Genomic DNA, 27,768 nt, shown 5'->3' with positions numbered 1-27,768 from the left:
TCACCAAGTTAAAGCCTTGGGATCAGGCATCAGCTGAAGTGGAAGCTGCATCGGCTTTCTCAAGTCTAAGTTCAGTGACTCCCCAAGGTTCCTGCGACCACACTAGCCATGGCCTGCACATCGGCCCCCAGAGGCCCACCCAGCGCCCCCCTCTTCATTTTCACATCCCTGACGCTTGGAGTCCCGCCAGGCAGGCCAGGACTCTGAGTGCTGCTGGAAAGGGCCTGTTCTAACCTATGCTCATTCTGATCCCAGGAAGTACGTTCCACTATGTGCTTCTACTGGATACACACACTGAAAAGCCTCTACTCGGCGGGGACTGAGCAGCGGGCACAAACGGAACTGGGCTCCAAGACCGGAGCTTTCCACCCAAACCTTCCTTTCCACCATTGATGACAGAGACCCAGAAGGCCTAGTCACCTGCCCAACCTGCGAATGAGAACTGGGGCTCCCGAGGAACGTCCCTGGTGGCTCTTCCTCCACCCCCTTTAATTATAAAAAGAGATGCTCATCCTTTCATAACTAAGTTCTTTTCTCAAAATGCCCCTCCGTGGCCTGTTAACCAAAGGCAACTCACCTGTACGCTGGAAGAGCTAACGTGCTCAGAGTCTGGGCTGCAGGTGGGTGGGGAACGTCTGCACTCGTTTGGAAGGGGCTAAAGGTAAAAGTGTCAACGAAACCTCCCCGAAAAGAGCTACAACTGCAGAGTGTGCGAACTGTCCTTTATTACTTCTCAGGAACCAGCAGAACCCATAGGCAATTCCAGGTCACTGCCCAGCAGACACCCCTCCTTCCCAGACGACATTCAGCCCTGCCTTGGATTCGCCTCAAAGGCACGGAAAGTCTGTACCTGACGACTGGGGCATAAATCAGAATTCTGATTATATAACCTTAAAGGGGGGCAGGAAGGCCAAGTGCAGTCCTAGGCAATGCAATAAACACAAGTGTCACCTATAATTGAAAGAGGTACAGTTAGTTCTATTCTTTTTTTGCAAACTTAGATCCTAACTATATTATTCAACTTCAATGCTTAGGAAGGGGTAGGGCCTACAGGAGGAGACATGTCCAGGGACTGGGACCAGCCAGGGACCCCGCCACCCTCTACTGTGTAGCCCTCATCTCCTGCAGAGTTGGGACGCGGGTCAGCCACCAGAAGGCACAGCAGTGGGCGTCTGCACAATGGCGTGAGCCCTGCAGACGCCCTCTGCGGGGGGGTAACCCCACGATCGCCCCATGGACCGAGGGCTGCAGGCGCAGCAGTTCCGCAGGGAAAGCGCGATCTCCAGAAGACTCTCCGTGAGGGCGGCTGCGGAGAGGACGACTGCAACGGGGACAGTGCCACGGCGCTCTGCTTCCCTGACCGAGGTCAGCCCCACATGCACCCCCTGCGGCCCAGACCACCGAACAACACTGCAGAGTTAAAACTTTATCTGCAGTGAACGCCTTTTCAACACTGCAAGATTTCCAGGTTCTTTTGGGAAGGTGCCTGTAACTTTTCTCTAAGGGGCAGGACGACAAGGGCGCACAGTTAAGGCCATTTCTCTGTTAGCTTTGTCTGCCTCCTGCCCACCAGGTGCGCGTGCAACCATCTGACCCCGTGACAGTGCGCACGAGACGGCTCGGTCTCCGGCCGAGCCCCGGGCCGGGGCCGCGGAGCTAGTCGTCCACAGTGATGTTTCGGAAGAGGTACGCCATGGACTCGCCATTGTGGATTCTGCGAATCGCCTCAGAAAGAATCAGGCTGATGTCCACCGTCTTTATCTTGGGGCACTGCAGCTTCTGCACTTCGTGAGGGACAGTGTTGGTCACCACCACCTAGTCACGGCGGCCAGGGAAAACACACAGTTACTGCAGTGTCCCGCACGGTCACTCGGAAAGGTCTGCCCCCAGCCCAAGCCCCAATCCGCCGAACCTCACTCCACGGAGTGTAGTTTTCACGAACTGAACTGAACCAACTACGCCAGGGGGAGGTTTCGCGTGTGGACCGGGGCCTAAGCTCCCGAGGGCCGTGGTCCTTGCACGCAGGGTGGGGGTTGGGGGGGCAGGTCTGCGCAGAAGCTCTGCGTCGCGGGGAAGAAGTCCAGTCCCGGGGGACGTGCCACTGCGGCATCGGTCGCATCGACCGACACGCTGCGCCGAAGCGCACGAGGCAGACCCATAAGAGAGACGTGCACTCCCGAACATGTCTCCCAGTGCGTGCTGCCCGCGGGGGCGCTCCGGACAGGGGTCTGCCCCCCGCTGTGGGGGCTGCCGAGCACCCCCATTCTCAGAGAGGAGCGGTGAGGCCCGAGCCCGCCGCGCGGACAGACCTCGTCGATGGAGGACTCCTCGATGAGGCGGGGGGCCTCCGCGGACAGGATGCCGTGAGTGGCCATGACGTAGATCTTATAGGCGCCTCTCTCCTTCAGGATCTCCGCAGCCGCCACGAAACTTTCCACATCGTCGATGATGTCGTCCTGCGGAGACCCGTGTGAGGGTGAGGGAGCCTCCCCGCCCTCCCTGCGCCCCTCGGGACGGCGGGTGACAAGCACGGCCGCCTGCCCAGGCAAGGGCGGCACCCGGCGTTGGCGGCAGAGCTGTGGGGACAGTGCTCCGCGTGGCTGTCGGTGCACAGCTCCAAAGCCCTGCAGCCAGCGACATTTACAGCCAGAGCTTCCGACCCCAAGGCTCGTCTCCCACTTCGAGTTGCAGACTGACCCTACACAGCCGGCGCCCTGCTGGCTCTTCTGAGAGACAGGGAAGTGACAGGGGCGTCCCTCCGCCCAGCAAGGACGGCCGGGCCAGGCACACCCTGGCATTAAAACAGGAGAGTAAGGCTCGGGGCCCTTCAGGGAGGATGAGGCAGGCCCGCTGGGGCGGGGGCTCTGTGCTCTCTGCGCCCCTGCTGCTGTGACAGCCCCATCCGCCTCTGTCAAGTCTCTGCCTGTCCCCTGGGGCTGGGGGAGGAAGGGCGCAGGCCCAATTACAGCTGTCATTGTCTCAGGACATGTAGCCCGGAGGACAGGTGCCTGAGAGCCAGAGGTGTCACCTCTGCCCGTGAAGGAAGACATGACCGTACCACTATGATGGCGATGCTCCCACCAACGTCTCCGACCACAGTGATTGGGGGCTTCTCTTTGGCCATCATCACTAGCAAAACAAAACAAATGACAAGACCCCGTCAGCCAGGCATCACGAAGTTGAGGTGATCGCCGACCGCCTCGCCCTCTGAGGTGGTGGCAAAGCCACGTGGACGGAGAGCAGGCAGCAGACACCCCTCTGTGAGCCTGGGGCGCAGATGACACCCTGTCGGGACCACACATTGTCTAGTGGCCACATCAAAAGGCAGAAACACACAGGATGAATGAACAGATTTTACTTTACCCAATATGCCCAAATATTACGGTATTTTTTCTGTGTATAATGTGCTCCAGTGTAGAATGTGCACCCATGGTTTTGGTCCAAACTTTCAGGAAAAATTTTTTTTATAATTTTTTAAATTCAGTTATTTATTTATATTTAGATACTTGCTTTTTTGTATTATAAAGAAATTTTTGCATTTATTTTTGAACATATTATCATACAAGACATTTTCTGTAACAATCACAAAACACAAGGACAGATACAAGGCATTTCCAGCACTACCCATGTACAATGTAATACACGTACTTACTTTTCTCTCAAAAATTTGGGCCAACAAGTGTGCATTACACATGGCAAAATACGGTATTTGAGTGTGTAATCACCGTGCAGACGTGCTGAAATGATTAACATGGCGCTCGCGCTGCGCACACACGCCCACCACAGCCCTTCTTAGTTGGGCCAGCCTCGCCTCTGGAGGGCGGCGACAGCCACAGTGACCGGCACCGGCAGTCTGTTGCCAGCACGGGTGCGGGGAAGGAGGAGCCAGGAGGAGCCCTCGGACCCGAGCGCGGATGAGGGCCGGCTGGCCACTGACCACACAAATGCCGGCTCCGGGACGGACACAGAAAGCACCGCCACTCTGCGGGGACTTGCACAGGGCAGGGCCGCGGGCAGAGAGCCGGCACTGGCTTCCTTCCAGAGTGACCTCAACCGACAATGCAACCTTGTTACCAGGTGACGACGCCGTGGATGTGATCAGAGCTGCCCGAGAACAATGGCCACGGGCCCACCATGTTTCCTGCCTCAATGAGGCCTCAAAGACGCGGCCTCTCATCTCACCACGAACACCTCTGGGAAAGGCCCGACAGCGCCCAAACAATCCACGGCACGGGGACGGGAAACGAGGGCTCCCCCTCAAAAGGAGGGTGCAAACCGAGAAGAGGAAGAGGACTCCAGAAGAGTAGGCTAAGTATTCCATGTTTTTGGAAAGCTTTTTAAAATTATTTTTTAAGATTTTTTTTACTTATTTTTAGAGAGGGAGAAGGGAGGGAGAACGAGAGGAAAAGAAACAGTGAATGGTTGCCTCTCATGCACTCCCAGACTGAGGACCCAGCCCACAACCCGGGCACGTGCCCTGAGTGGGAATCGAACCGGTGACCTTTCAGTTCCCAGGCCGGCACTCAGCCACTGAGCCACACCAGCCGGAGCAGGTAACGTATGTTCTGAAGGTCAGGGATACAGGATGCTTACACTACCTTATGTTTTAAGATTCTGTTCTCCTCCATTTTATCAAACAAAACCAAATTTGTTTAAGAATAAATGAATTGTGTATCATTACTTGTAGCCAGAAATCACTGTTAAAACTACATCAACTTACTGCAATAAAAATGTTAATTAGCAAATATTTTCCAACGTTCCTATGAAAGTAGAAAACATTGTTTGCTTTTGAAGTTAGCATTTCCAAGTAAAATAATGCTGTATTTATAACCATCCTTAGATCTTACACACACACACAAACACACACAAACACACTTTCCCAATTAACCAAACCTTTCCCTCCTAAAATAAAGAACAAAAGAGGAACATTCATTCCTTATCCTTCTGATCTTGGTCTATTTCCAGTTCAATGGAATGTCAAACTCACTGTCTGACTGACATTAAACAGAGATGGGGAGTAGAATAAACAGCCGTCACCACTGTGGCGAACCCTGGGCGGAGTTGAGGGACCACCAGCGCGCGCCCAGGCTCGGTAGCTGCCTTGCCGTCAGGGAGGCACCAACTCTACCTTATCAAACAGGAGCGTCTGCACAGCTTCACTGTTAATAAATTACTCCAAAAAGGTCTCTCCGCCTCAGCACCACTGACGTTCTGCACCGGACAACTGTCCATTAGGATGCTCGTGGGGTGCCAGCAGCGCCGCAGCACCCCCAACCCCTAGGGCTGAGGCAGCCAGAAATCTCTCCAGACACTGGTAAACCCCTGGACGCCAGGGTGGCCCTCGGCTGGGAGCCACGGCTGCCGTAGAAGACTGGGCTCTAGGAAGACAAACAGTTCACCCTCCTAAAAGACGCGAAGACTCCGAGGGTGAGGATTTACTCTCCTTTGGCCTTTTCCTAACATCTAACATCTTCATCTCCATTATACTAGAAAACCACCAAAACAGTAAATAAATATAAAGCATATCTAATTCAGAAGGTTCAATTACACCTACAAGAAATAGCATTTTTTTCAGAGTTCTCTTGACTAAATCGCTAAAAGGGAACCGAAGACAAATGACCCACACCAGCGCCGTGCTGCACCAGGGTCTGGGTGCGCGGGGTGCGCGGGGGTGCGCGGGGAAGACAGCCTGCCTGGAACAGAGCGGCTTCCGTCTGCAGCTCCGGAGACGTCAGCGATGTCTGCCAACGTGGCCTCTGCCCAGCCCACGTGGACAGACCAGAGGCAGAGGAAGAGGCTGAAGGCCCAGTGAGAGAAAGGGAAGGGGAGGCAGTGCGGGCAGCCTGGAGCTGGGCCCGGGAGACTTTTACGGACTTAAAAAGGCCACATGGGGCGGGTCTTTGATTGGAGTACGTACACCGATTTCAGCTCCAACAAGTGAAAATTTTGTTTCCCTATTTTAACTGGGCCTTTTTCTTTAATTTGAACCAAACAGAACTCCTCAAATTTGTTTTGGAAACAAATAAAATATTTTCTTCATCGAATGAAAGTTATACTGATGTTTGAACTGGATACTGTTTGGGAAGGAGTAGCAGAGATCAAAATTCTATCAAGTATTAATGTGGTTATGGTTGTCTGGAGTATTACTAAAAATACATGATATGCTAACTCACATTTAAAGAAAATAAGTTTATAGTATTATTTTAAAATATAATGTCCGTGGAATTTACAAGCAGAACTCGTTTGAGTTTTGATTTTGTGTAATTCATTATAAAAGGCATTTTGTTTAGATCTTGAAAAAAATAACCTCTGACTCAATAACTTTATTTCTTGGGATTTATGCTATAAATTTATTTTCACTTACAAAAGAACGTGAGTCAAAGTTAGTCAGAGGCCGTCGAGTGCGGTGACTGAGCGCACATGTCAAAAAAACACTGGAGGCAGTTTATAGGGTTCTCTTTGGCCATATCTGAGGCAATGTGAGCATTAAAATAAAAAGTAGCAATGGATTAGGTCAGAACACACTGAACAGACAAGATTCTGGGAATCCACACTGACACAAATGAACGAACCAGAGGGGAAATGGGGCAATTAGAAAGATCACCATTTGACATCCATCACAGTAATAACTGATTCAACCTAATCACAAGGAAACAAACATGCCCCAATTATGGAGTATTCTACAAAAAAAACTAGCCTGTACACTTCAAAAGTATCAAGGATCAGCCCTGGCTGGTGTGACCAGACTGCGATTCAAAGGGTCGCCAGTTCGGTTCCCAGTCAGGGCACATGCCTGGGTTGCGGGCCAGGTCCTCAGTGTGTGAGAGGCAACCACACACTGATGTTTCTCTCCTTCTCTTTCTCCCTCCCTCCCCCTTCTCTAAAAATAAATAAATAAAAAGGATCAAGGTCTTAAGAAACACAGAACAAAGAAGCCATTCCAGATTAAAGAGACTAAAGAGAAATGACAACTGAGTGCAGCGTGTTATCTGAGACTGGATTACAGTTCTGAAAAAAACTTTCCCCTTTTGCTCTGAAGGACACTGGTTGGACAACTAGTAAAACACAAGGTCCAAAGAGCGGACAACAGCGTTACAACAATGTTAGCTCCCTGCCTCCGATAATGAGGACGGACGAGACTGCCCACCCTCACAGGAGGCCGGGTGAGGTGCAACCGTTCTCCCCCGCTGCTGACGGCTGTGTTTCTGGGGCAAACAGATGCACGTCTGTAAAAGAAACAAGCCCTAAAGGCATCCTGTATCTCCCAGAACTCAAAATTTCCAGGGACACCAGCGGCCCCCGCACAGCCGTGCTGACCGCCAGTCTGGAAGGCATTCGGCCCAACAGCTGGGTCACTGCGCGCGCAGCTGCTCACCCCGCACAACCTGCTTTTCCATCCGCGGTGGACGGTGTCACCCAAGTGTGACGGCTCAAGATTCCACAGCACCACGCACAGCTCTTCCACTACAGCGACGACGATTTCACTCTCCGAATGCTAAGCGCTGCCCAGGTAAGGGCGGCCGTCCTCACAGTCTGCAAACTTGCACAGCACAGCCCCCTTCACGGATAGGGGACCGACGCACACCATTGGGATCATTCAGGACTTTCTTCAGTTTACAAATAAAGCAAAAACCAGAGCTAATCTTACACGGCAGCTCCAGGCCAGGGTGGACGGTGGCGTTTTTGACCATCGGGGGAGAGTGGCGGCCGTCGTCCATGTCCAGCTCCGTGCACTGAGCCTCTCCGTGGATAACGGCTAACCCCAGGCGGAGCCTCTCGGCGTACGACTGGGCCCTGAGCGGGAGACGCAGGGAGATGGTGAAGTTCGTGACAGGACAAGCCAAGCATCACTATTCCATCATTTTATCAGTCACAAAATGCAAATGTCATTCGACCACTCGGACCCACAAGGCAATTATTCACACAAAACGGAATGTGGGCACAGGCCAGAACGCAAACGCCTCCGGCGGCAGGTGCGCTGAGACCGGGGCCAGCACCGACCGTGGATGACGTTGGTGCCACCCGCTGCCCAGTGCTCTAACGCTGTTTCACAGGGGGACTCTGCTGAAAAGGGCTCACAGCCCGTCCGTGTCCTTCGCCCTCAGAAACTGAAGGAAGAACAGCGTTCTCTCCCAGCAGGAAACTGAGTGGCTCAGAGAACCGCCCATGCGGCCTGGAAACTAGGCTAGGCAACGTGGGGGTGCGGGACAGGACAAGGACTCAGGGAAAGCGGGGCCCGGGAGCTGCCCCAGGCCACACGATGCCAGGCCCCGGACAGCACACAGCTCGTTCTGACTTCAGGAAGTGCCCACGGGGGACAGGGACCGCTGTAAGTGTCTGCCGTTACTTACCTTTTTGCAGCATCAGGAGACTTAGCTACAATGACTGCGTTTCTGTAATTTGGAATCTAGATTTGGAGGAAAAATAAGAAAACACTGAAAAATTATACCTGGGTGCTAGTATGACATTTTTTCCTCTTATAACACCTATCTATACTAGCAATTACATAGGCTGGAATCTCATTCACACATTGCAAAAGTACTGTTACATCAACAACATAAAAAGAAACTAATTCTTAAAACCTTAACTTTGGAAAACAGGCAAATCCCTACAAATGCACGGAGGGTGGTCTGCTTCCACGGCTCCGAGACGCCTGGCCCTGCCTGGCTGCTGGCCCTACTTGGCCGCCTCAGTGCCCAGCCTGAGGGGCAAGATCTCTGAGGTGCCCTCAGCGTCAGAACTGGACGCCAGAGAAGACCACACAGGGTGGTCTGGAGGACAAGGGGGTGCAGCTGGAGGCTCCTCACTTCTTCCTGGATATACTGAAGCAGGAAAGGAGAGGCTCTAAGGTTGTCCACAGGAAAGCTGAAAAAGCCTTGAATTTCCTTTTGATGGAGATCCATCGTGATAATGTGAGTTAAACCTGAAATTTCAAAACAGAGAATTACAAGTTCACCCCTGCAAGTTGGTGGCCACAGGGGGCAGACTAGACTCCCGACTCCTGCTCCCTAACAAGAGACCGAGGCCGGGGTGCTGTCACCCAACACGTCAGTCACAGACTCCACCTGTAGCCCCGACAGGGCTCAAGGAGCGGAACAGCATGGCCACCCTAATGCAAAGGAGCCTGCGGCCTTCCACATGGACAAAGAACTGCAGCCGAGAAAAGTGCTCTCCCTGTTACGATCATGAGCTTAGGCCTCAAAATCAAGAAAATTCAGGTCGAAGCAAAAACATGAGGATGGAATTAATAAACATCGAAGCAAAAGTTGATGTAAAATATAGTAAGGTCTTGATTAAAGAATTTAGGAAGAAATGTTAAAAGACTGTGGCTAAGGCTGAAGGAATAAGAACTCAAAGGCAAAGTAATGTACGTACAGGAAAAAAGAAACTCATGTAATACAAAGATCAGATATGGCAGGGTTTGGAGCAATTTCTGTCTGTTGTAAAAGGCTGGGTCAAGAAATATATTTATGGAAAAACAATGAAAACAGACTGATATAATTATAATTATTAGGGCTAAACAAAAAACGTGTAAGTTTCTGAGGACACAACTATGTTAGTGATGTTTTGTTTTGGGGTTTGTTTTTTTGTGTTTTTTTTTGGCTAGAGTTTTAAATAACTATCAGGCAACTGTAATTCCAATACCCAGGAAGTATTACTGCACTTGACCCACAGGCCAGAGTGGGATGACCACAAACAGAACGAAAGCAGCCAGTGCGGCCTCTGCTCTGCAGTCGGGAGGGAACGAGGGCGTGTGAGCTGCAGAAGCAGTAACAGCAGAACCCGCGGCCTCTGCTCTGCAGTCGGGAGGGAACGAGGGCGTGTGAGCTGCAGAAGCAGTAACAGCAGAACCCGGTCTGAAGTGTCTGCACACAAACAGAACTTCGTTAACGAAGGCAAATACATACATCTAGACCTGAAGCTCAAAAGATCACACCCACTGCCAAGACCACCAGGTAAAACGGGACGATGGTGAGATGGAGTGTAACAGAAGCAAACAGAAGGATGACAAAGGCCGAGACTGGAGAAGAGTAGAAACCACTGAAGCAGATAAAGTCACTCCAGGACGGAGAGAACAGAACAAAGTGAGAATTCACACCTAGGCTCACACACCCCTAACCAGCACTGGCCAGGGCACGAGAGAACGCAACTAGCAAATGAGCACTTAGAGAGAAAAGGTTCCCGACTGGATAAATGAGGCCTGGGCTCACCTCGGGCAGGGCAGAGCCCGGGAGGGCCGCACTCACCCGCTTTCGCCAGCATGGACGCCAGCAGCTTGCACACGATGGAGCCTCTCTTGCGCATCTTGCTCTGCTTGCTGTAGGGGAAGTAGGGGATGACCCCAATGATGTTCCTGGCACAGGCCGTCTTCAGCGCGTAGGCCATGATCAGTAGCTCCATCACCGCCGTGTTCACGTCTCTGGACGAGGGAAGTGCACAGTCTGCAGTCAGTTTCACTTGTCAGCTCCCGGAAAAGATCTCGACCGCAGCCTTTTCCCGGGAGCTGCCAGGGTAAGAGGGTGCTGGAGGCATGTCATCTCCACACCCCCCATGGCGGCACCCCAGGAGTGTGGGGGAAGCAGATGAACTTTTTTTTTAATAAAGATTTTATTTATTTATTTTTAGAGGGGAAGGAAGGAGAGAAGGAGAGAAGTATCAATGCATGGTTGCCTCTCGTGAGTCCCCTCCTGGGAACTGGCCTGCAACCCAGGCACGTGCCCTGACTGGGAATCGAACCGCGATCATGTGGTTCACAGGCCCGCACTCAATCCACTGAACTACGCCAGCCAGGGCCAGATGAACTCCTTTTGAGCTGTGTGAACGCCGGTTTTCATCTGTGGTTCCTTAAACCCTCAGCTCGGTTATCCACTGTCACCTTTGCCTGGGCCTTCAGGTTAGTGACAGTCACTGCAGTAGCGTGTGAAGCAAACACCAGCTGCTAGCGACCAGAGTTAGCCGTCATCTGCAGCACCAACCCAGGGGTCTGGAGGCAGGCCAGCAGGCCGGCCCCTCGTTCCCTGTGGACCCCAAGGGGAACCTGCTTGCTCTTCTCTTTGGCCATTCATCAAAACTGAGTGAGGTTTACATGCCCTGGCTGCTGTGGCTCAGTGGACTGAGTGCCTGCCTGTGAACCAAAAGGTTGCTGGTTTGATTCCCAGTCAGGGCACATGTCTGGGTTCCCAATAGGGGTGTGCGAGAGGCAACCACACATTAATGTTTCTCTTTCTCCCTCTCTTCCCCTCTCTCTAAAAATAAATAAAATCTTTTTTTAAAAAGTAAGGCTTACAACTTCTTTTATGCATTTGAAATTAAGGAGGGACAATAAAGAAGATTACCAGAAAGGGTTTGGTATCTTTCTTCTTTTGGGGGTGAAGGGCAGGGTAGGGAACGGGAAGGTCTTAGAACTCTCCACCCTTTCTCTCCTTGAGCTACGCCGATTCCTGTTAAAGATTACCCAGGACACAGAAGGGTCTGAACTATGGGTCTGAAAGCTGTCCAAGGAAAGGCCATTTCCACTGTTAAGGAATAAGGATGGCTACCCTTTGCCAAAGCTGATCCAGGTGGGCTAAGGTGGGCTCTGTCCTCTGAAAAGACACCCCCCTTCTGCGTCAAGCGTGCAACCCCCTGGCCTCCTTCCCAAAGAGTCCCTTTCCAGTATCAAGCCTTCCTTGGAAATAAATAGGGGCATTTTTCTCCCTAATATTGTTGATGTGAGAAACGTCCAAACCTGTAGAGAATTTTTGTAAGTTTATTTGAGACAATCCGGCGACAACTGTGGAAGATTTCAAATGTTCTGGAGGGTAAGTTTTGCAGCTTCTTTTATGCATTTGAAATTGAGGAGGGAAGTAGGGAAGATTCCAGGGAGGTGGGAGGAAAGCAGGTTGGGACCAGGTCAGAGGGCTGACCAGGTTTGACTTTGGCATTTCAAGGCCGGTCACCCGGATGCACAAGAACAAGGGGGAGGGCGGCTTAAAACCTATCACGGAGGAGTTCACAGGCCCACCTGACCTGCTGCTAGGAATTTACGACAGCACAGCAAGCACCCTTTTATTGTCCATGATACTCCAAAAGCAATAATGTCCCAAGTCAGGCAAAATAAGGTCAGAGGACACACAATCTTTCGGTATAATCGGGACTTTCAAAGTACTGAGGAATTCATGACACTTGGCCAAATTTAGGTCATCCATCCATTCCACAAATACCTATTGAGCGACCTGGGCCAGGCACTGTAGCAGGCGGGGGAGGCCAAGTGGTCCACACAGCTGGCCACGGCCTGGGGGAATGCCAGAGACCACACTGGGTCACTCCGGTGGAAGTCATCTGTCCCAAGAAGAGTGCAGCTAACTCATGTGAGACCGTTCCCTCACTAGACACTTGTATGCTCCCTGCCTGTCCCTTCCCGCATCTGTCACCTAAAAGGACGCCCCGCGGGCTCTGAATGTTCGGCTGGAAGCCTGCACAGTATGTGCAGGGCAGTATGAAATAACCCCACGTCCAAACTAAACACCAGACATCATTTACGCCACAGCAAAGCCCTTCCACACAGACTGCCCGTCGACGTCGGAAGTGCACTGACTGCGTTCCCAGCCCCCACTCACATCATGCTGTGCAGCCCTGGAACGGCTCCCCTGGGCCTGGCTTCCTCCTAGATCCCAGTGCCCACACCACGTTCGGGGCTGGAGCTGACGTGACCGGCTCTGGAACCTGCTTGCGCAGGCGGTGGGTCTTAACTGGCTTTGTGGTGGCATTTACAACGCGCAACCAGGACACGAGGAGGTCAGAAGAGCCGCCACAAGGCAGGCCCAGACAGCTGGATGCTAACGCAAGGAGAACACTTTCGGAGGCGCCTTGACTTCAGAGGCCCTTTCCTCCCATTAATCACTAATCTCTCCCCCAAGGTTTCCAGTTCCCACTTGTTCCTCTCCCTGAAGACCTGTGCCAAGTGGTCAGCACCCCTTAGCCCAAGGCTAAGGATGGCTTCCACACCCCACTCCTCACTGGTCAGGAAGGCCACCAAAGGGCCTCTGTCACACTGGCTTTCCCCATTCATGGAGGAGCGCTGCACACACTGGACACCAAACCGTTATACTGTGGGCTGGCAGCGGGGAGAAAAACTGGCTGGCAGGCAGCCTTGCTTTATCTGTTCCCTAAGGCCGTTCCAAGTACATCTTGGCTAATTCTTATAGTCTTTGTATCTAAGTAGGACACTCTTAATTGCTTACTAATTAAACATTTTTCCTTCCTCTAAGAGAATGATATCCTATATTAAACTCAGCCCTCTTGATGGGCAAAAAGGAATGTGATCGAGGAAACAGACACGTTCACACATGTCAGTTGCACTGCCTGGGACTGCAACCCAACCAGCCCCACAGACAGCACTGAGACCCACCGATGGGGTGAGGCTTACCCCGCCCCACCTCCAACAACGAACCATCTGCAGCAAAGAATTGGTCAAAGGCCCTGGCTGGTGCAGCTCAGAGGACTGGGTGCAGTCCTGTGATCCAAAGGGTCAGCGGTTCGATTCCCAGTCAGGGCACAGGCCTGGGTTGCAGGCCAGGTCCCCTGTAGGGGACACATGAGAGGCAACCAACCGCACATTGATGTTTCTCTCCCACTCTTTCTCCTTCCCTTCCCCTCTCTCTAAAATAAATAAATAAATAAATAAACACACAAATAAATAAAAAAAATATTTTTAAAAAAATTTTAAAGCTTAAAAAAAAAAAAAGCAGTCCATGTTCTGTTAGCAAGTCTTCTTACTGCCACACATCAGAACTGGTAACATAAACAAGACAGTCGTCCTTCAAAAGACACTTTGTAAGCTTCCTATCCACTTTACCTAAAACCTCAGCACCACGGCATGACGTTGTGATTCGCAGCAAGAAATACGTATTTGGTCTTCCCACTTCCGGCACAGAATTCCCCAAACCTCTGGAATTTCCTACGCAGTGAGCACAGTAAAGACGCTTCTGCGTCTTTCGATGCAGGAGGCCACTTCCGACTGCACCTGCTGACGGGGGCTGGCTGCCGGGAGGATGAAACACGTGTGACGAGAGGGCTGGAACCTTCAACCCCACCCTCCTGGCCTCCCAGGAGTGGACTCGAAAATCACCACAGGCCAACGTGATCAACGGTGCCTCTGTAATGAAGCCTCCATGGAAACCCAAAGGGGGGAGCGCGGAGAGGCTGGGTGGGGGAACACCTGGAGAGGCGGGGCGGGCGGCCCCTCGGGGCGTGGAGGCTCCCCCCCCCACACCTAGTCCTGCGAGTCTCCTCCATCGGGCTGGTACTGAGTTACACCTGTGAGACCCTCTAACACGTTAACAAAACCAAAGCAGGGTCACTGGAACCTCCAATCAGCCAGTCACTGGGTTGGAGGGTCAGAAGCGAGGTGACCACCTGGACTTGTGACCAGTGCTTGGGGGGTCTGCTAGGATGGAGCCCTAACCTGTGGGATCTGAGGCTGTCTCCAGGCAGACAGGGTCCGAACTGAGCTGGTGTGTGAGAGGACTGCCTGGTACTGGGGAGAAGAGCACCCCCCCCCCCACACAGGAGGTGAGTGCAGACACAGACAGACCTTTCAGAGACTCAACCTCACCCCATTCAGCACGGTTGTTGGCTATTTCCAAAAACCAGGTCCATCCCCAACAACCAAAAGTCTACCACTGCTGGACTGGTTGAAGAAATACGCCGCCAGTCCCAAAGGCGCTTCCAGGGGACGCACCCCGGGGCTGTCCGAGCAACATGCACTGGAGAAGGCTGCGCAGCTGCGTGCTGTGGGACGGCGCCTGGCAGGGAGGGACCTTGAACTACGACCGCAGAGTGTGGGCGCCACTCACTCACGGGGTGGCCGGGAGTCGGAGATGGCTCGACAGTGCGTCACATGAACTGCCAAACTGAACCACTGGGCAGATGATGACGGCTTCTGAACAATCTCAAAAGTAACTAACCCAGAGGATGCTACCACCTTCAGTAAGTGTGTCATCATGGTTATTCCGCCAGAGTCACACTCTCCGCTGCAACCTTGCAGCCGCACCTGGCGGGCGCCCCTTGGTCCAATTCTCCAGTGCTCTGAGCACCAGAGGACTAACGCGCACCCTTCCCCGCAGTCAGGAACCGACCTGTCTCTCTCCGTGTTGTGTTGTCCTTTCCCTGGAAAACGCTGTGCCGTCACTCGGCTGCACATGTTAAATACTCACACCACGCGTTCTTGGTTGCCACATCGAACCCAAGAACTGCACAAAGGGCCACTTCTTACTGCAAAGGAGACTGACAGCACATTATCGCGAGATCCCAAAAGGACAGTGCTGTTCACAGTGAACTCCGCTTGGCGGTAAACTGCAAACTCTTCCTGTGTGTGACGTACTGAAGGAAGTCTGAACTAAAACCAGGATTTCAAAGGACAGACAGAAGTTGCAAAGGTCTTTTCCACTTCAGAGGAGATGCAGTGGGAAACGCAGTCACACCAGTTATCAGGGACTTGCTGAAGTCCAAGAACAGAGGAGGGTCCAGGCATTTCACGAAGAGGAGAATGAACAAGGATTGCACAGCACTCGTCAATCCGCTCCACGCGCACGCAAGGGGCTATATGCGCTACTGACATGGAAGGTCGACATCCACTTACCCATCAAACCAAAGGGCTGTGGGTGCTGGAGACCCAGCAGCAAAAGGAAGAGCCACACCCTCAAGGAGCTGGTGCCCTAAGGAAGCCGGGAGGGCGATATGCGGCGACAAAATGAGAGCGAGGGTCAGGCTGTGCCCTTAACCCACGCGCACGACCGGGCACACACAGGCACACCCAAATGCAGAAATCTCTGCTTTGAGACCACAAAGGGATGAGAACAGCACCTGCCTCAGAAGGCGGCGGTGAGGACCCAACGAGATGCCCCCCGAATCCCCCAGAGCCGTGTCTGGCACCAACCAGCCCCTGCAAAGTGGGCTATTACCGCACCTCTTCACTATGTCCTGACCCGCACTGGAGATGGAGGGGAAAGAACATGTGACAGCCTCAGGAAAATGTGCTACAAAAATATTTGGTCCTACTAAGTCAATCCTATGATCATGAAATGTATCAAAAAAGATTACACTTCAAGGCCTGGCTGGTGTAGCTCAGTGGGGTGAGCATGAGCCTGTGAAGCAAAGGGTCGCCGGTTCAATTCCCAGTCAGGGCACACGCCTGGGTTGCAGGCCAGGTCCCCAGTAGGGGGCGCACAAGAGGCAACCACGCACTGACGCTTCTCTCCCACTCTTTCTCCTTCCCGTCCTCTCTCTAAAAATAAATAAATAAAAGATTATACTTAACCCAAGGCATCAAAGCCATCAAGCCTCACCTGTTCCAACTCATCCTGAAAACAAGAAACTCACCAGCATCCACAGACCGCAGGGTAGGCAGCCCCCCAACCCTCAGTCTCTGATGCCACCCAACAAACTGGGGCCTCTGAGGTCAGGGGTCTGACTTCGTGGCCCCCCCAACGCAGGGGTGACCCCCAAACACACGGACAGATGGGGCTGCCAACAGCAGAGCCACTCGCATCCTCGGGGCAATGATCCCGAGAGAGTGACCTCATCCCTAGAGAAGAGTTAGAAGTCAGGGCCCCAATTCCAAACCAAGACGCAGACCGGGATGTGACTGTACGGTTTCTTAAAGATAAGGGTTCTTCACACGACTGAGTCTTTGGCCAGCACATACCCATCAGGGTAGAGGCAGGAGACCGTCCTCCATGTGGACTCGCAGCCCACATGCCCTGGAGGATCAGTGGCAGAGCCGGCCTGTCATGGCTGTGGTGCCCGGTCCTGTTCTCCGCCACCCCTCGATAACCTGGTCAACGGCTTTCAGCAGGCTGAGGTAGCCAAGCCGAGGACCTCGGGTCACAGCGGCTCTTTCCCATGCCGTAAGGACGCCAAGAACTTGCGGGGAGAAGCAATGACATCGCAACCTTACCAATACCACCAACAAAACGCAACCGAGCTCCGAAGGCCAGGGAGCAGTTCTGGAGCGCCAGCCCGCCCCAGTTGCTTGTCACGCTCCTCGGCAAGGCCCTCAGGTGTCCCCTCACTCCCCAGATGCAGTGTTAAACCAAACCGCTGGGAGGCAAGTGATACCAAACCAGACCGGCTGATGCGGCCGACGGGGACGTCGATCAGTGCACACACGAGGAAGGGCAACACAGAGAGGCACCTCCCGATACTACAGACGCCACCAACGGCTCTCAATGCATGTGGCCTAGCGACACCGCAAGTGCTCAGGTCCTCGCATGCTGCAGTCCCGTTTCTCGGCGTCTCCCCACGGAGACACCGGAGAGCCGGGCAACAAGACACACTTCCAGGACGTTCCGCTGCAGCACTACTGCGTCCACACAGGACCAGGAACAGTCCAGTACGTGCCTGCTGAACAAATCGGGGTCCATGCATCTAACACATTATGAAGCAGCAAGCGACCAGACGAGGACACAACTCCACTCCGGCGGTTTTCCTTCCAAAACCGCACAGACGAACCCCATTGTCACCACGAAGAATGACACAAACCAGGCCACTTTGACACAGCGTCGGGGCTGCCTGGAACCGCTCCGCCTCGACTCTCGGGGACTGTGCCGGCACAGCCACCTGCGAACTGGCCAGGGCACGCTGCGCCCTCACCAAGTGCCTGCACCGCTGCGGGCAGCGGGCGTTCTGACTTCAGACTGAAAACTAAAAACATTCGTTACAATCGGCACCACCACCTACAGCTAAAAAACAACTCAGCTCATACACACCTGCCACAATTCCTCCCCTGACTGACTCACACCCACGGAAAACCCCTCCCTCTCCCACAGGCGCCCCTGCCTGCAGCCCCGCTCAGAACGCCGCTCGGGTTCTGCCCGAGCCGGCGCTTCCCAAACAGCCTCCTCTTGGGTCCCAGATACATGCCAGCGGCCTCTCACTCCGGCCCCTCTGCTTTTAGGGGGATACAATACAAGGCCTGACACACCTGATCGAGTGATATTCGACCAACTGGCTGCAGTGGCCAAGTTTTGAAAGTCAAGCAAAGGCTGAGGAAGGCCAAAGAGGCACCACCGCTCCATGCTCCTGGCACGATGGAGAGCGTGTGGGACAGCAGACAAATGTGAACGGGGCCTGCGGGCTGGTGTGGCTCAGCAGGCTGGGCGTGGGCCCGCAAGGCAAAGGTTCGGGTCCCAGTCAGGGCTCACGCCCAGGCTGTGGGCCGGGTCCCCAGTTGGGGTGCATACAAGAGGCAGCCAAATCGATGTTTCTCTCCCTCCCTTCCTCTCCCTAAAAATAAATAAATATTTTAAAAAACAAACCCCACCTGTGACCGTGGTCTGAGGGTTAGACAGCAGTCACAGAGGGGTGTGGGCACCTGCTCTGACGGCTGTGCAGGGCCAGGCAGGGAAAGTCCTTGGCCGTGGGGACTGCCCACTGCAGCGTTGGGCCGGGGGGGGGGGGGGGGTGTCAGGCAGCAACTACTCTCAGGTGGCTGCACCACACCTGCAGGCATTTTGGAAGCTTGTGATTGTGCCAAAATGCGCATTTTTAAAGGCCGAGGCAGCTCTTCCTGTGCTAATACGGTTTTATTTTTTTAAGTTCAGCAGAGTACATTAGACTACTTTTATGTAAATATTAAGAGAAATATACAAGCAATTGCTTGAGCATGCACAGTCTGTGGAAGAACACCTAAGAAATGGGTAGTAACTGCCACCCGGTGTGGGGGGAGGGTGGGTGGCCAGTGTCAAAGGGCACAGGGACATGTCTTTCTATGCTCCTGAAACTTGAACCATCCAGAAAAATTACAATTACTTGTTTCTGATTTTTGAGCCTAAATGTGTACACATATATAAAACACAGAGAAATAAACAACTATTTAAAGTAGTTAGTTATCTCAGAAGACTGGGGAGCGGACGAGGGCTGAAATTTTTATTTTCTGACACACATTTCTATAATGCCTATATTTTTAGTGATGAGCATTGCTTCTGTAACCATAAAAAAGGACTAAAAATAAAGCACATGGTAACTACCAGTTGTCACTGCAGGGGAATTCTGTTACACTGGGGACCAAATAACCCACCCTGCGACCCGATGGCCCTCAGTCTCCTTCAGACGGTTCCCTCAAAGGAGGCCGTACGTTCGGAACACTGAGGACTCTGCCCCCAAATGTGTGTGGGCTCCTCCCACACTGAGGCACTCTCCAGACGCCAGCGGGGCGTCCTAAACTCAGCTCCACTCCGACGTGATCTACTTGGAGAACAGCATCAGCTCCCACGGGCTACGCCCTCCCTCCAGACGGCACCCCTTCCCACTTCAGGTGACAACCAGGCCCACGGCGCCGGCTGTGACTGTGGCGCACCCGCTATGAACCAGAGGTCCCCGTCACCCCTCCTGGAGTTATGAGTTTGCTGGACTGGCTCACAGAACTCAGGGAAACCACTTCACATGCAAACACATTGTAATTTTATATGAAATGAAAATGAATTATACCAAGGTACTGCTAACTCTTACCTGGGTATTGTCTGTATAATGAAAATATCTTGGCCACGAACAGATTCTTTTATTTCCACTCTTGTTTCTGAAAAATAAAAATGTCCTGCACCTTTAAGAAAAGCACTTCATGATGCAACATCCGGGCAGCATCTGCCCTGGCGGGGGTGGCTCAGCCGGCTGGGTGCTGCCCCAGGATGCTGAAGGTCGCCAGGTGGATTCCCAGTCGGGCACAGGCCTGGGCCGTGGGTTCGGTCCCGGGTCGGTGGGGCACACACAAAAGGGGGTCAATCAACGCACCTCCCCCATACCAAGGTCTTTCTCCCTCTCTTCCTTCCTCCCTTTAAAAAACAAGTAAATAAAATATTTTTAAAAAGAAAAAAAACCCAGACAGTATCTGAAGGGAGTACAGGTGAATCTAAACCAGCCAGCACTTCACCGAGTCCATCAGAGAAACCTCTCAGTAGCTCTCCCAGCAACAGTTCCCCCAGGAAACCCACAGGCCAGCGAACACGGGGCCCCGGCGAGAGTCTACGAGACACCCGAGGGGAAATGCAGGGGTCTTTCCCTAAGCTGCCACTACCTAGTACCAGATGGCTCCTGATGCCAACTGGTGACCTAACGAGAGAGAGAAAAGCAAGGAGTATTTACCACCACAGAAAAACTCTCTCTCCGGTTCTCCTTTAATTTCCAAATGAGGAAAGTAGCCTTTAAGGAGAACAAAGAAGTAAAGATTTATCCCTGGCTGCTATGCCTCAGTGGCCTGAGCGCTGGTCTGTGAACGAAACGGTCACGGGTTCGATTCCCAGTCAGGGCACATGCCTGGGTTGTGGGCCAGGTTCCCTGGTGTGGGGCGCTCAAGAGGCAACCACACACTGATGTTTTTCTCCCCCTTTCTCCCTCCCTTCCCCTCTGTCTAGAAATACATAGAATCTTAAAAAAAAGTAGTAAAGATCTAAAGGAAAGCATAGAATGATGACTTATACTTCTAATGTTAAAGAGAGAAGTGTTCCTGTGTTAACCATGAGTAACCTTTGCCTTTTAAATACATACCAGCCAATTAAAGCATAGTTTAGAGAGCAAAGGATGTTTAAGAAATCATTTTAACTTTACCTCCATTGGTCTCTTGATACACCACAGACTTCCCCAACTCAGCACCAAGACGCCTGTGAGGGGAAAATAAAAGGCAATTAATTAAGAGCACTCTTTCTTAACAAAACTCCAGTTCATATGCATAAATTTAACAAAAAGATGAAAATAACTAGACTGGCATTCTTTCCCCAAAAAACAACTTGCGAAGTTTCATTCATCAAGAGCTAAAAACCTGCCGTCAGTCCACAAGTCAGTCCACAAGCAGCGTCCAGCACTCAGCATTCTGTAACACGACGCTGCACCAGGACGAGCCCACAGCCAAGGCTTGGTGTCTGGATCACTGTTTGATGAATGACTGTCTCGGAAAATCATTCCCAAACAACTACCTGGATACTAGCAATTAATTCCGAAATGGTAAGCGAGAGGTGAACACCTCAATTGTCAAAGCACAGAGCCTTCAGTACCATTAACCAAAATCAGTGTGAATCTTATCTGGACCCCGGTTGGAACACATCAAGTGTAAAAAGCCCTTTTTGAGACAATCAGGAAAATATGAATAAGGACCAACAACACTACATGATGTTAAGGAGTTAATGGTGCTGTATTTTTTGTTGTTGTTTTAGATCTTATTGGTTGGCATGACCATTTTATGAGTAAATGACATGATGGAAGGCTGGAATCTGTTTAAAAATACTCCAGCCAAGCCCTGGCTGGTGTAGCTCAGTGGATTGAGTGTGGGCTGTGAACCAAAGGGTTGCCAGTTGGATTCCCAGTCAGGGCACATGCCAGGGCTGTGGGCCAGATCCCCAGTGGGGGCCACGTGAGAGGCAACCACATATTGATGTTTCTCTTTCTCCCTCCCTTCCCCTTTCTCTAAAAAATAAATAAAATCTTTTTTAAAAAGTACTCCAGCTGAAGAGGTGAGGGGCAGGTGGAGCGGATGAAACAAAACAAGGTGAACACAGTGTGGAAGCTGGATGCAGGGCGCAGGGGTTCACTAGCACCCTGTGTAATTTGCACATAGCCTGGGGGTGTAATGCACCTAACGTTTTCATTGACTCAAGCACACCCTCAAGGGGGGATGCACACGTGGTACAGTACACAGTTGACGTTTATACTGGTGCACCTGCAACCTACGTGATTTTATTAACAAATGCCACCCCAGTAAATTCAATTAAAAAGTAAAAGTGCATCATAAAAAAAGTTTGCAAATCCCCGCTCAACACTGAGATCTGAACGGAATCATGGGAACGTCACAACCTCAGGGGCCAATCTCACCTACGGTCTTCAAACTCTGCTAAGTGGGAAAACCTTTCAAATAAAATCTTACTGAGAAATTTAACATATGAAACAGATAAGTAGCCACAGGTATTCATTATTCACAGCAACTTTAAACCTTTCCGGATCAAAGAGCCAAAGCCAATGAGGTTTTCCATGTGTCCTCCTTCCTGCTGTCCCTGCAAGGTCAGTGGGTGAAAAACACCGCCCAAACAAACAGACGCCAGCTTTACGGTTATCGCTGGTGTTTTAGTTGGCCTCAGAAAAGACAAAAATCCGGGGTTAGAAACAGACCTAGCAGAAGGAGTGTTTTTTTACACTCTTGGCTCTTAAAGTTCTAACTGAAAAGAAAAACATGACTGAGAAAACAGGACTCAAGTTTCCCCTTTCTTTTACATTCCTGACTAGGATTTAAAAATATAACCACGCTTTTATCTATCGACTCGGAAAAATTCAGAGGGACGCTAATGTAAAACTATTTAAAATGCGAAAACGACTTTAAGTGTGAAAATACAAGCGATGACCTCTATGCCTCCCACCGGCCACAGGTTTGTTCCGAGGGCTCTGGGGCTCTCCACCCCGAGAGGCCAGCAGAGACACGGCCGTGCAGCGCGCACCCTCCACGGGCCCGGGAGTCTCCGCCCCGAGAGATGCTCCGTAGGCATGCTTTTGTCCCAGCTCCCAATATTCGTGCCTAGTAGACAGAATCATCCCTGTTTTACAAATGCGGTTCTGAACAACCACGTCCCTCGCCCCATGTCACGGAGCCGGGTAAGTGGCAAGCCCAGGGAGGCATCTCAAAGCTGTGTCCAGGCCACCGGAGACCATGGGGGTCCTGGGGTTAAACAGACACGGAAAGGCAAAGACATGACTTCAAAAGGCCGAGGAGACCTCAAGCCGACTTGGAAACTAGGTGAGACCCATCGTTTCCAGGACCAGCTCCGGCTGCCCTGTGGGCCTGCAGCTGCCACTCTCTCAGGGCGCGCCCCACAGCATGGTCGTTCCCCGGCGGGCCTAGGGAGCCGCTGCCCGCCGCCCACCGCCCACCTAGTGCACCCGCTCTATCCGTGCTCCGCGTTGTAGCTGCATCCTGACCCCGGGCTCAGGGAGGAGGCTTGAGAATGGCGAGGTCCAGATTCCTAGGTCAACTCCAGCCGTGGAAAAGGGAGCCAGCTCACAGCCCCCTCTCCAAGGCGCTCCCTGCTGGGGTCACAAGGATCCTCACCACCGTCTGGCGCAGCGGGAGTGGGGTGACAGAGGAGAGCGGGTCTAGCAACCGGGCTGGGATGTGTTAAATTACTAAAAATCTGCAGAATTGGGGGGGAGGGGCGGGACGCCTTCGTTCATCTCCAAAGGTTTGTCCCGCCGGGAATGGCAGGATTCTGAGACCCTCTCGCCTAGGTACAAGGCGATGGGGCAAATCATCCCTCGGCCTGCTGCAGGACCTGGAGAGGAAGAGGAGTACGGACGGCCTCCGGGCCGGGTCCCTCGGGGCGTTCCCGGCCCCCGCTCCCACTCTTACTCGGTGATGCGCTTGGCCAGCTCGGTACAAGCGGCCGTGGAGTTGGCCGAGAACACTCGGTAGCCGGTGCGGGCGGCGTTCATGGCCTGGCGTGAGGCGGGGCTGGCTCGCGGGGCGCGGAAGGCGGAGGACACGGAGAGCGAGGGCAGCAGCAACAGCTTCTTGGGCATCGTCCGGCCCGAGGAGCGGTTACCGCCGGCCCTCGAAGGGCTGCAGCCGGGAGTGGTTCCCACTGAGGCGTCCGCGAGGCCAGGGGATCCGGCCGGAGAAAGCGCCGAGCAGCTCTGCCCAAAAGAGAGGCCCGGGACCCGCACCCTCCTGGTACCAAAAGCCACAGCGAACTCAGGCGGAACCAGAGTTCGCTGCGACCACCGCAGTAGCCTCCAAAGAATCTGCGACGAGGCCCCGCCCCCTCTGGGGATCCGGGAAATCCGAGAGGCGCCAGCTAGAGCGTCCGCAGAGCCGCCATCTCAGATGAGGGCAAGGTGGGGGGACAACTCTAAAAGCGTGTCCTTCCTGGGGAAGCACCGAGAAGTCGCTCCGCCACTCGATTTTTGTCCTCCAACAGGAGCTCTTCGGTTTCACCTTCTTGAGCTGTGTAGCCTGACTCGGTAGCAGTCCCAGACCTTTCTAAATTTGCTGCCAGAACCCAAAATGTCCGCCTCCGGGGAAGATGACGATCTAGCTTTGCGCCTCTATGGTAACACAACCCTATGCGCATGCGTTCAGCTGGAATGGCTTTAAAAGTGGAGGGCGGGGTTTTTTCCCCGCCGCTTGCCTGCAATACTAAAATTCCCCAAAGGTGGCGTACTCGTGAGCCACAATCCAACCTTATAAGTCCCTGTGAGGCAACGCGTCCTGAAGGAGTCAAAGGCGCTCCTGACGCTCTTCGTTTTGCTTTTAATCATGTCTTTCTTCCTTTTCTTCCACGTGCTCCGTCCCTCAAAGACCCACTCACAAATCACCTGCCCCGCGAAGTTTTCCTAGATCACCTCCATCACGGTAAACCCTCCCCTGCCACCCACGGCGCCCGCGGGACCACACTATGTATAGTTGTTTGTATTTTCATTTACCTTTGTGAATACCCGTCTTCTACCCACTAGGATGTAAGTCCTCTTAGGGGCAAGATGGCTCATTACTCAGTGCTTCCTGTTTCATTGCCCAGGGCAGTGTAATGCCTTCCGGAGAGACACACCCTCGGCCCGAGGTGAAAGTGAAGAGAAAGGAACCCTTTAGTTACCACCTGTCCCAGGTTGGGGAGGAATTCTTCATTCTCCCAGTTGTCCCTAAGCTGCACTTCCTCCTCTGTGCCCTGTTAGTGAATATAACCGTGAGGTTCCCAGTCAATCAATCCCAGGGTCCTCCTTTACTCTTCTTCCGGTTCCTTGCTCCATTCATCCACGTACTGATTTGTTTTTCCACTTATTTAGGCATTGGTTGGTTGTTTCTTACATACACTTGACCAGGAATTGACCCATCAGCCTTGACACGTTGGGATGACTCTCTTAACCAACTGAGCTACCTGGCCAGGGCCCTGTGGGGCAGTGGTCTCCAAACTGGTCTCACTACTCCTCATTCCATCCACCCTCCCCTCCAACAGCTCTAGCCCTCCCTTCACAAACCCCCCCCCCCCAGGGCCCCCTGTCTAAAAGCCTCCAGAGCGATCCACCACCTCCAAGCCCAATTCTTATCCTGATCTGGCCAAAGTCTCCACCCCCATCTCCTGCTTTCCTACCCTTTCTGAACTGTTTGCCATTTGTCAAAAATGACACAGCTATTTTTTGGTTTTTTATGGGTATTTTTTTGTAGCTGAGAATCTTTGTAATTTTCACCGTTGTAATTTTCACCGATTTCTTCTTTGTGTGTGTGAGAGTTTTTAGACATGTGTGGCTTGATTTCTAAACTTTGGGAAATTCCTAGTGTTTTATAATTTTTTAAAGAATTTTAAAAAAGATTTTATTTATTCTTAGAGAGAGGGGAAGGGAGGAAGAAAAAGAGGGAGAACAACAGCTATGTGTGGTTGCCTCTCCAGCGCCCCCTACTGGAGACCTGGTCTGCAACCCAGGCATGTGCCCTGACTGGAAATTGAACTGGTGACCCTTTGATTTGCAGGCTGGCAGTAACCACTGACCCACATCAGCCAGGGCTCTTGTGTTTTATTATTGATTTCTCATTTGGTTCCACTTGGTGAGAGAACATGCTCTGGGTGAATCTGATCCCCGGAAACTCGTTGAGACACACCTGGCGTGGCGGCCCAGCCTGCGTTATGTGGCGGTCAGTGCCCGCTGAGCACCTGGGAAGCGTGTGTGTTCTGCAGGTTTGGGGTGCATGGTCTGTGTATGTTGGTCAGATCTAGTTTGTCCAGTGACATTGCCTGTTGTCTTAATTATGTTTAATCCACTTGTCTGTTAATGTGGAGGGTTTTCTCCGCCTAGGTTCTCCAGCACTCGCTCTGCGTCCATGCCATGTTGGTCTGGTTCTCGGGAGAGTCCTGCCTAGTACAGCATCTGAAGCGAGCAGAGAAAGGCCTTCCCTCATTTTCTAGAGAAGGTCCTTTGTGAAGTCTGAAGGGAGACTTCACTTGACCCCATCTAGTTGGGGTTTTCTTTGCAATGTTTCTCGATAGACCAGGCTGGCCCTGGAGACTCCAGACCTGCGGGCATTCCCTATAAGGACAAACACAGCTCTGCCCAGGATGAGGTGACATTTTTCCACATTCATCCCAATTTCAGTTTTCAAGGTTTAAAAAAATGATCCTGTTGTTAACTGCAGGGTCAGCCTGGTCTATCGAGGGCTGCAGGTTCGGCGTGAACGGCGGAAACCCGAGCTGCCCAGTTTTACAGAAGACAAAGGGGTGGCACAGATTCGGGTCTGGCACAAGGCCTTGTCCGAGAGAGGCCAGGACAAGACAAAGAGGCCAGTGTGCAGGGCCGCTGGGCCCGTCCTCGAGAGCTGCATTATCTGGAAGACAAGGTCAGTCTTTGCAACAAAGAAGAAGGTTTTAGGCAGTGAGTCAGGAGTTACGCCTCCCCTCTGCACGGCTCCAGCTTGAACTTGGGAGAAATACTGGGCCTTCTTCCCCTGTTTTCCTTCCTGAACAGGCCTAGGCAAGCTGAGATGGAATGTCTTTATTTCTAAAAATAATACCAACTTGGATCTCTAAGTTGATTCTCTCTACAGGGCACCAGAAACCATGCTGGGGCAAGAGCAAAAGACCGGGCAGGCAGAGCCAGGCACGCTGGGAGTGACCCTTCCCAACTCCGGCAAGGACAGTGGTAGAGAGCAGCTGCTGTGGTGGCCGCTGGAAGGTCTGAGATGGAGCCACGCTCGCTGCGCGGGCCTGCGCAGCACAGAGCCTCGCCTGTCGTGGGGGTCTCCGTGGCCCTTGGTAGAGGTATTTCAGGGTACCCCAAATACTCATGTGTCATTGAGGACTTTGGGATCCCAGCTAGAAGCCAAGTAGTGACTTCTAGAGCTTCCTCAGAAGCGCTGCTTCCTTCCCACATCACCAGATTTCTGGCACTGCTTGCGAGATGGGATCAGGAGAACATGGAGGGAAGAGAGAGGCCAGGGGCAGGTGGGGCTCAGAAGGGAGGAGGCAAACGCTAAGGAGACAGCTTGTAACAAATCATGGACCAAATAATTCAAGTCACAAGGTTCCTGGCTCAAGTGTGACAAATCTGTCAAGTTCAAGGGGATCCAGGCCCTATCACAGCTAAAACCCCCAAACAATTCAAGTGTCCAACAATAGCTACCGTCCATCTTAAACTGAAGAACTGTGGTCACTTCCTGCTTCAGGGACCAGAGGCCGCGCAGCACGTAGATCTGAGTGTGGTCTCGGGAGCCAGCTCCTACCAGCCGTGGGCCCCTGAGCACACACTGTGTCTCCCTTCACCTTGGGTTTCTCCCCCATGCGGTGGGGCTAACAGTGACTGCTACCCAGAAGGGTCTGGGGGCCTAGTACATGCCAGGTGGTTCAGATGGGGTCTGGCACAGGAGGAGGGAAATGTTCATACACATGTATCAGTTGGGACGATCAGGAAAACAAACCACGGTCAGGAAAACAAACCATGTTCATCACTGTAACAACTTGACATTGAGAACTGGTTACATAGGTAGTGCAGGACAAAAAAGACAGGAAGCAGCCACTGGAGGGCAGAGAGGGTAACTGCTGGAAGTGACCACTCCACCCCAATGGCGGGGGTGGCGGCTGGGGAGCAAGAGGGGAGGCTGGGGTATGGGACCCCAGAAGCGGCAATCCCCTGGCGCCGGGGCTCAGACATCTGAGGAGGGGCGGTGCCCTGCTGGTGCCGGCCTCTTGGGGAGTCACAAAGAGGCTGCTTCTGGGAGTGAAGGGACATTGGAACATGGAACCACATGTCGCCACGGCCAAGGTGATGCTCAGG

The 27,768-nt window shown here is 52.6% G+C and overlaps 1 protein-coding gene across 2 annotated transcripts; it reads right to left on the bottom strand.

Moving 5' to 3' along the window:
- Positions 1 to 705: 705 nt before the first annotated feature.
- On the bottom strand, positions 706 to 23,776 carry PRPSAP1 (phosphoribosyl pyrophosphate synthetase associated protein 1). Of its 2 annotated transcripts, none has more exons than XM_037065023.1 (10): positions 23,363 to 23,776; positions 20,584 to 20,636; positions 19,492 to 19,558; positions 10,248 to 10,420; positions 8,808 to 8,923; positions 8,352 to 8,407; positions 7,649 to 7,794; positions 3,059 to 3,129; positions 2,310 to 2,456; positions 706 to 1,815 (listed from the first exon to the last, which is right to left on the bottom strand). In XM_037065023.1, the coding sequence occupies exons 1-10, from the start codon at positions 23,530 to 23,532 to the stop codon at positions 1,657 to 1,659; spliced, it is 1,158 nt and encodes a 385-aa protein (XP_036920918.1). In that variant the 5' UTR covers positions 23,533 to 23,776; the 3' UTR covers positions 706 to 1,656. The 2 variants fall into 2 exon arrangements, with proteins under 2 accessions (XP_036920918.1, XP_036920927.1); XM_037065032.1 differs by having other exon boundaries at positions 23,677 to 23,765.
- Positions 23,777 to 27,768: the final 3,992 nt, after the last annotated feature.

The sequence above is a fragment of the Sturnira hondurensis genome, unplaced genomic scaffold (assembly GCF_014824575.4).
Source record: "Sturnira hondurensis isolate 20B ecotype Veracruz unplaced genomic scaffold, ASM1482457v3 Scaffold0001221, whole genome shotgun sequence".
Taxonomy (NCBI): Eukaryota; Metazoa; Chordata; class Mammalia; order Chiroptera; family Phyllostomidae; genus Sturnira; species Sturnira hondurensis.
The sequence above is the reverse complement of the archived record's forward strand: the minus strand, read 5'-3'. Positions and strand labels throughout refer to the sequence as shown.

What these genes read in the sequence shown, in the direction of transcription:
- PRPSAP1 (XM_037065023.1), bottom strand. Translation starts at nt 23,532, where the DNA reads ATGCCCAAGAAGCTGTTGCTGCTGCCCTCGCTCTCCGTGTCCTCCGCC. An exon ending in GTCCATGCTGGCGAAAGCGG is followed by an intron (nt 8,924 to 10,247) that starts GTGAGTGCGGCC and finishes TTGAAATTTCAG; the next exon opens with GTTTAACTCACATTATCACG. An exon ending in TTCAGTATATCCAGGAAGAA is followed by an intron (nt 8,408 to 8,807) that starts GTGAGGAGCCTC and finishes CTCCAAATCTAG; the next exon opens with ATTCCAAATTACAGAAACGC.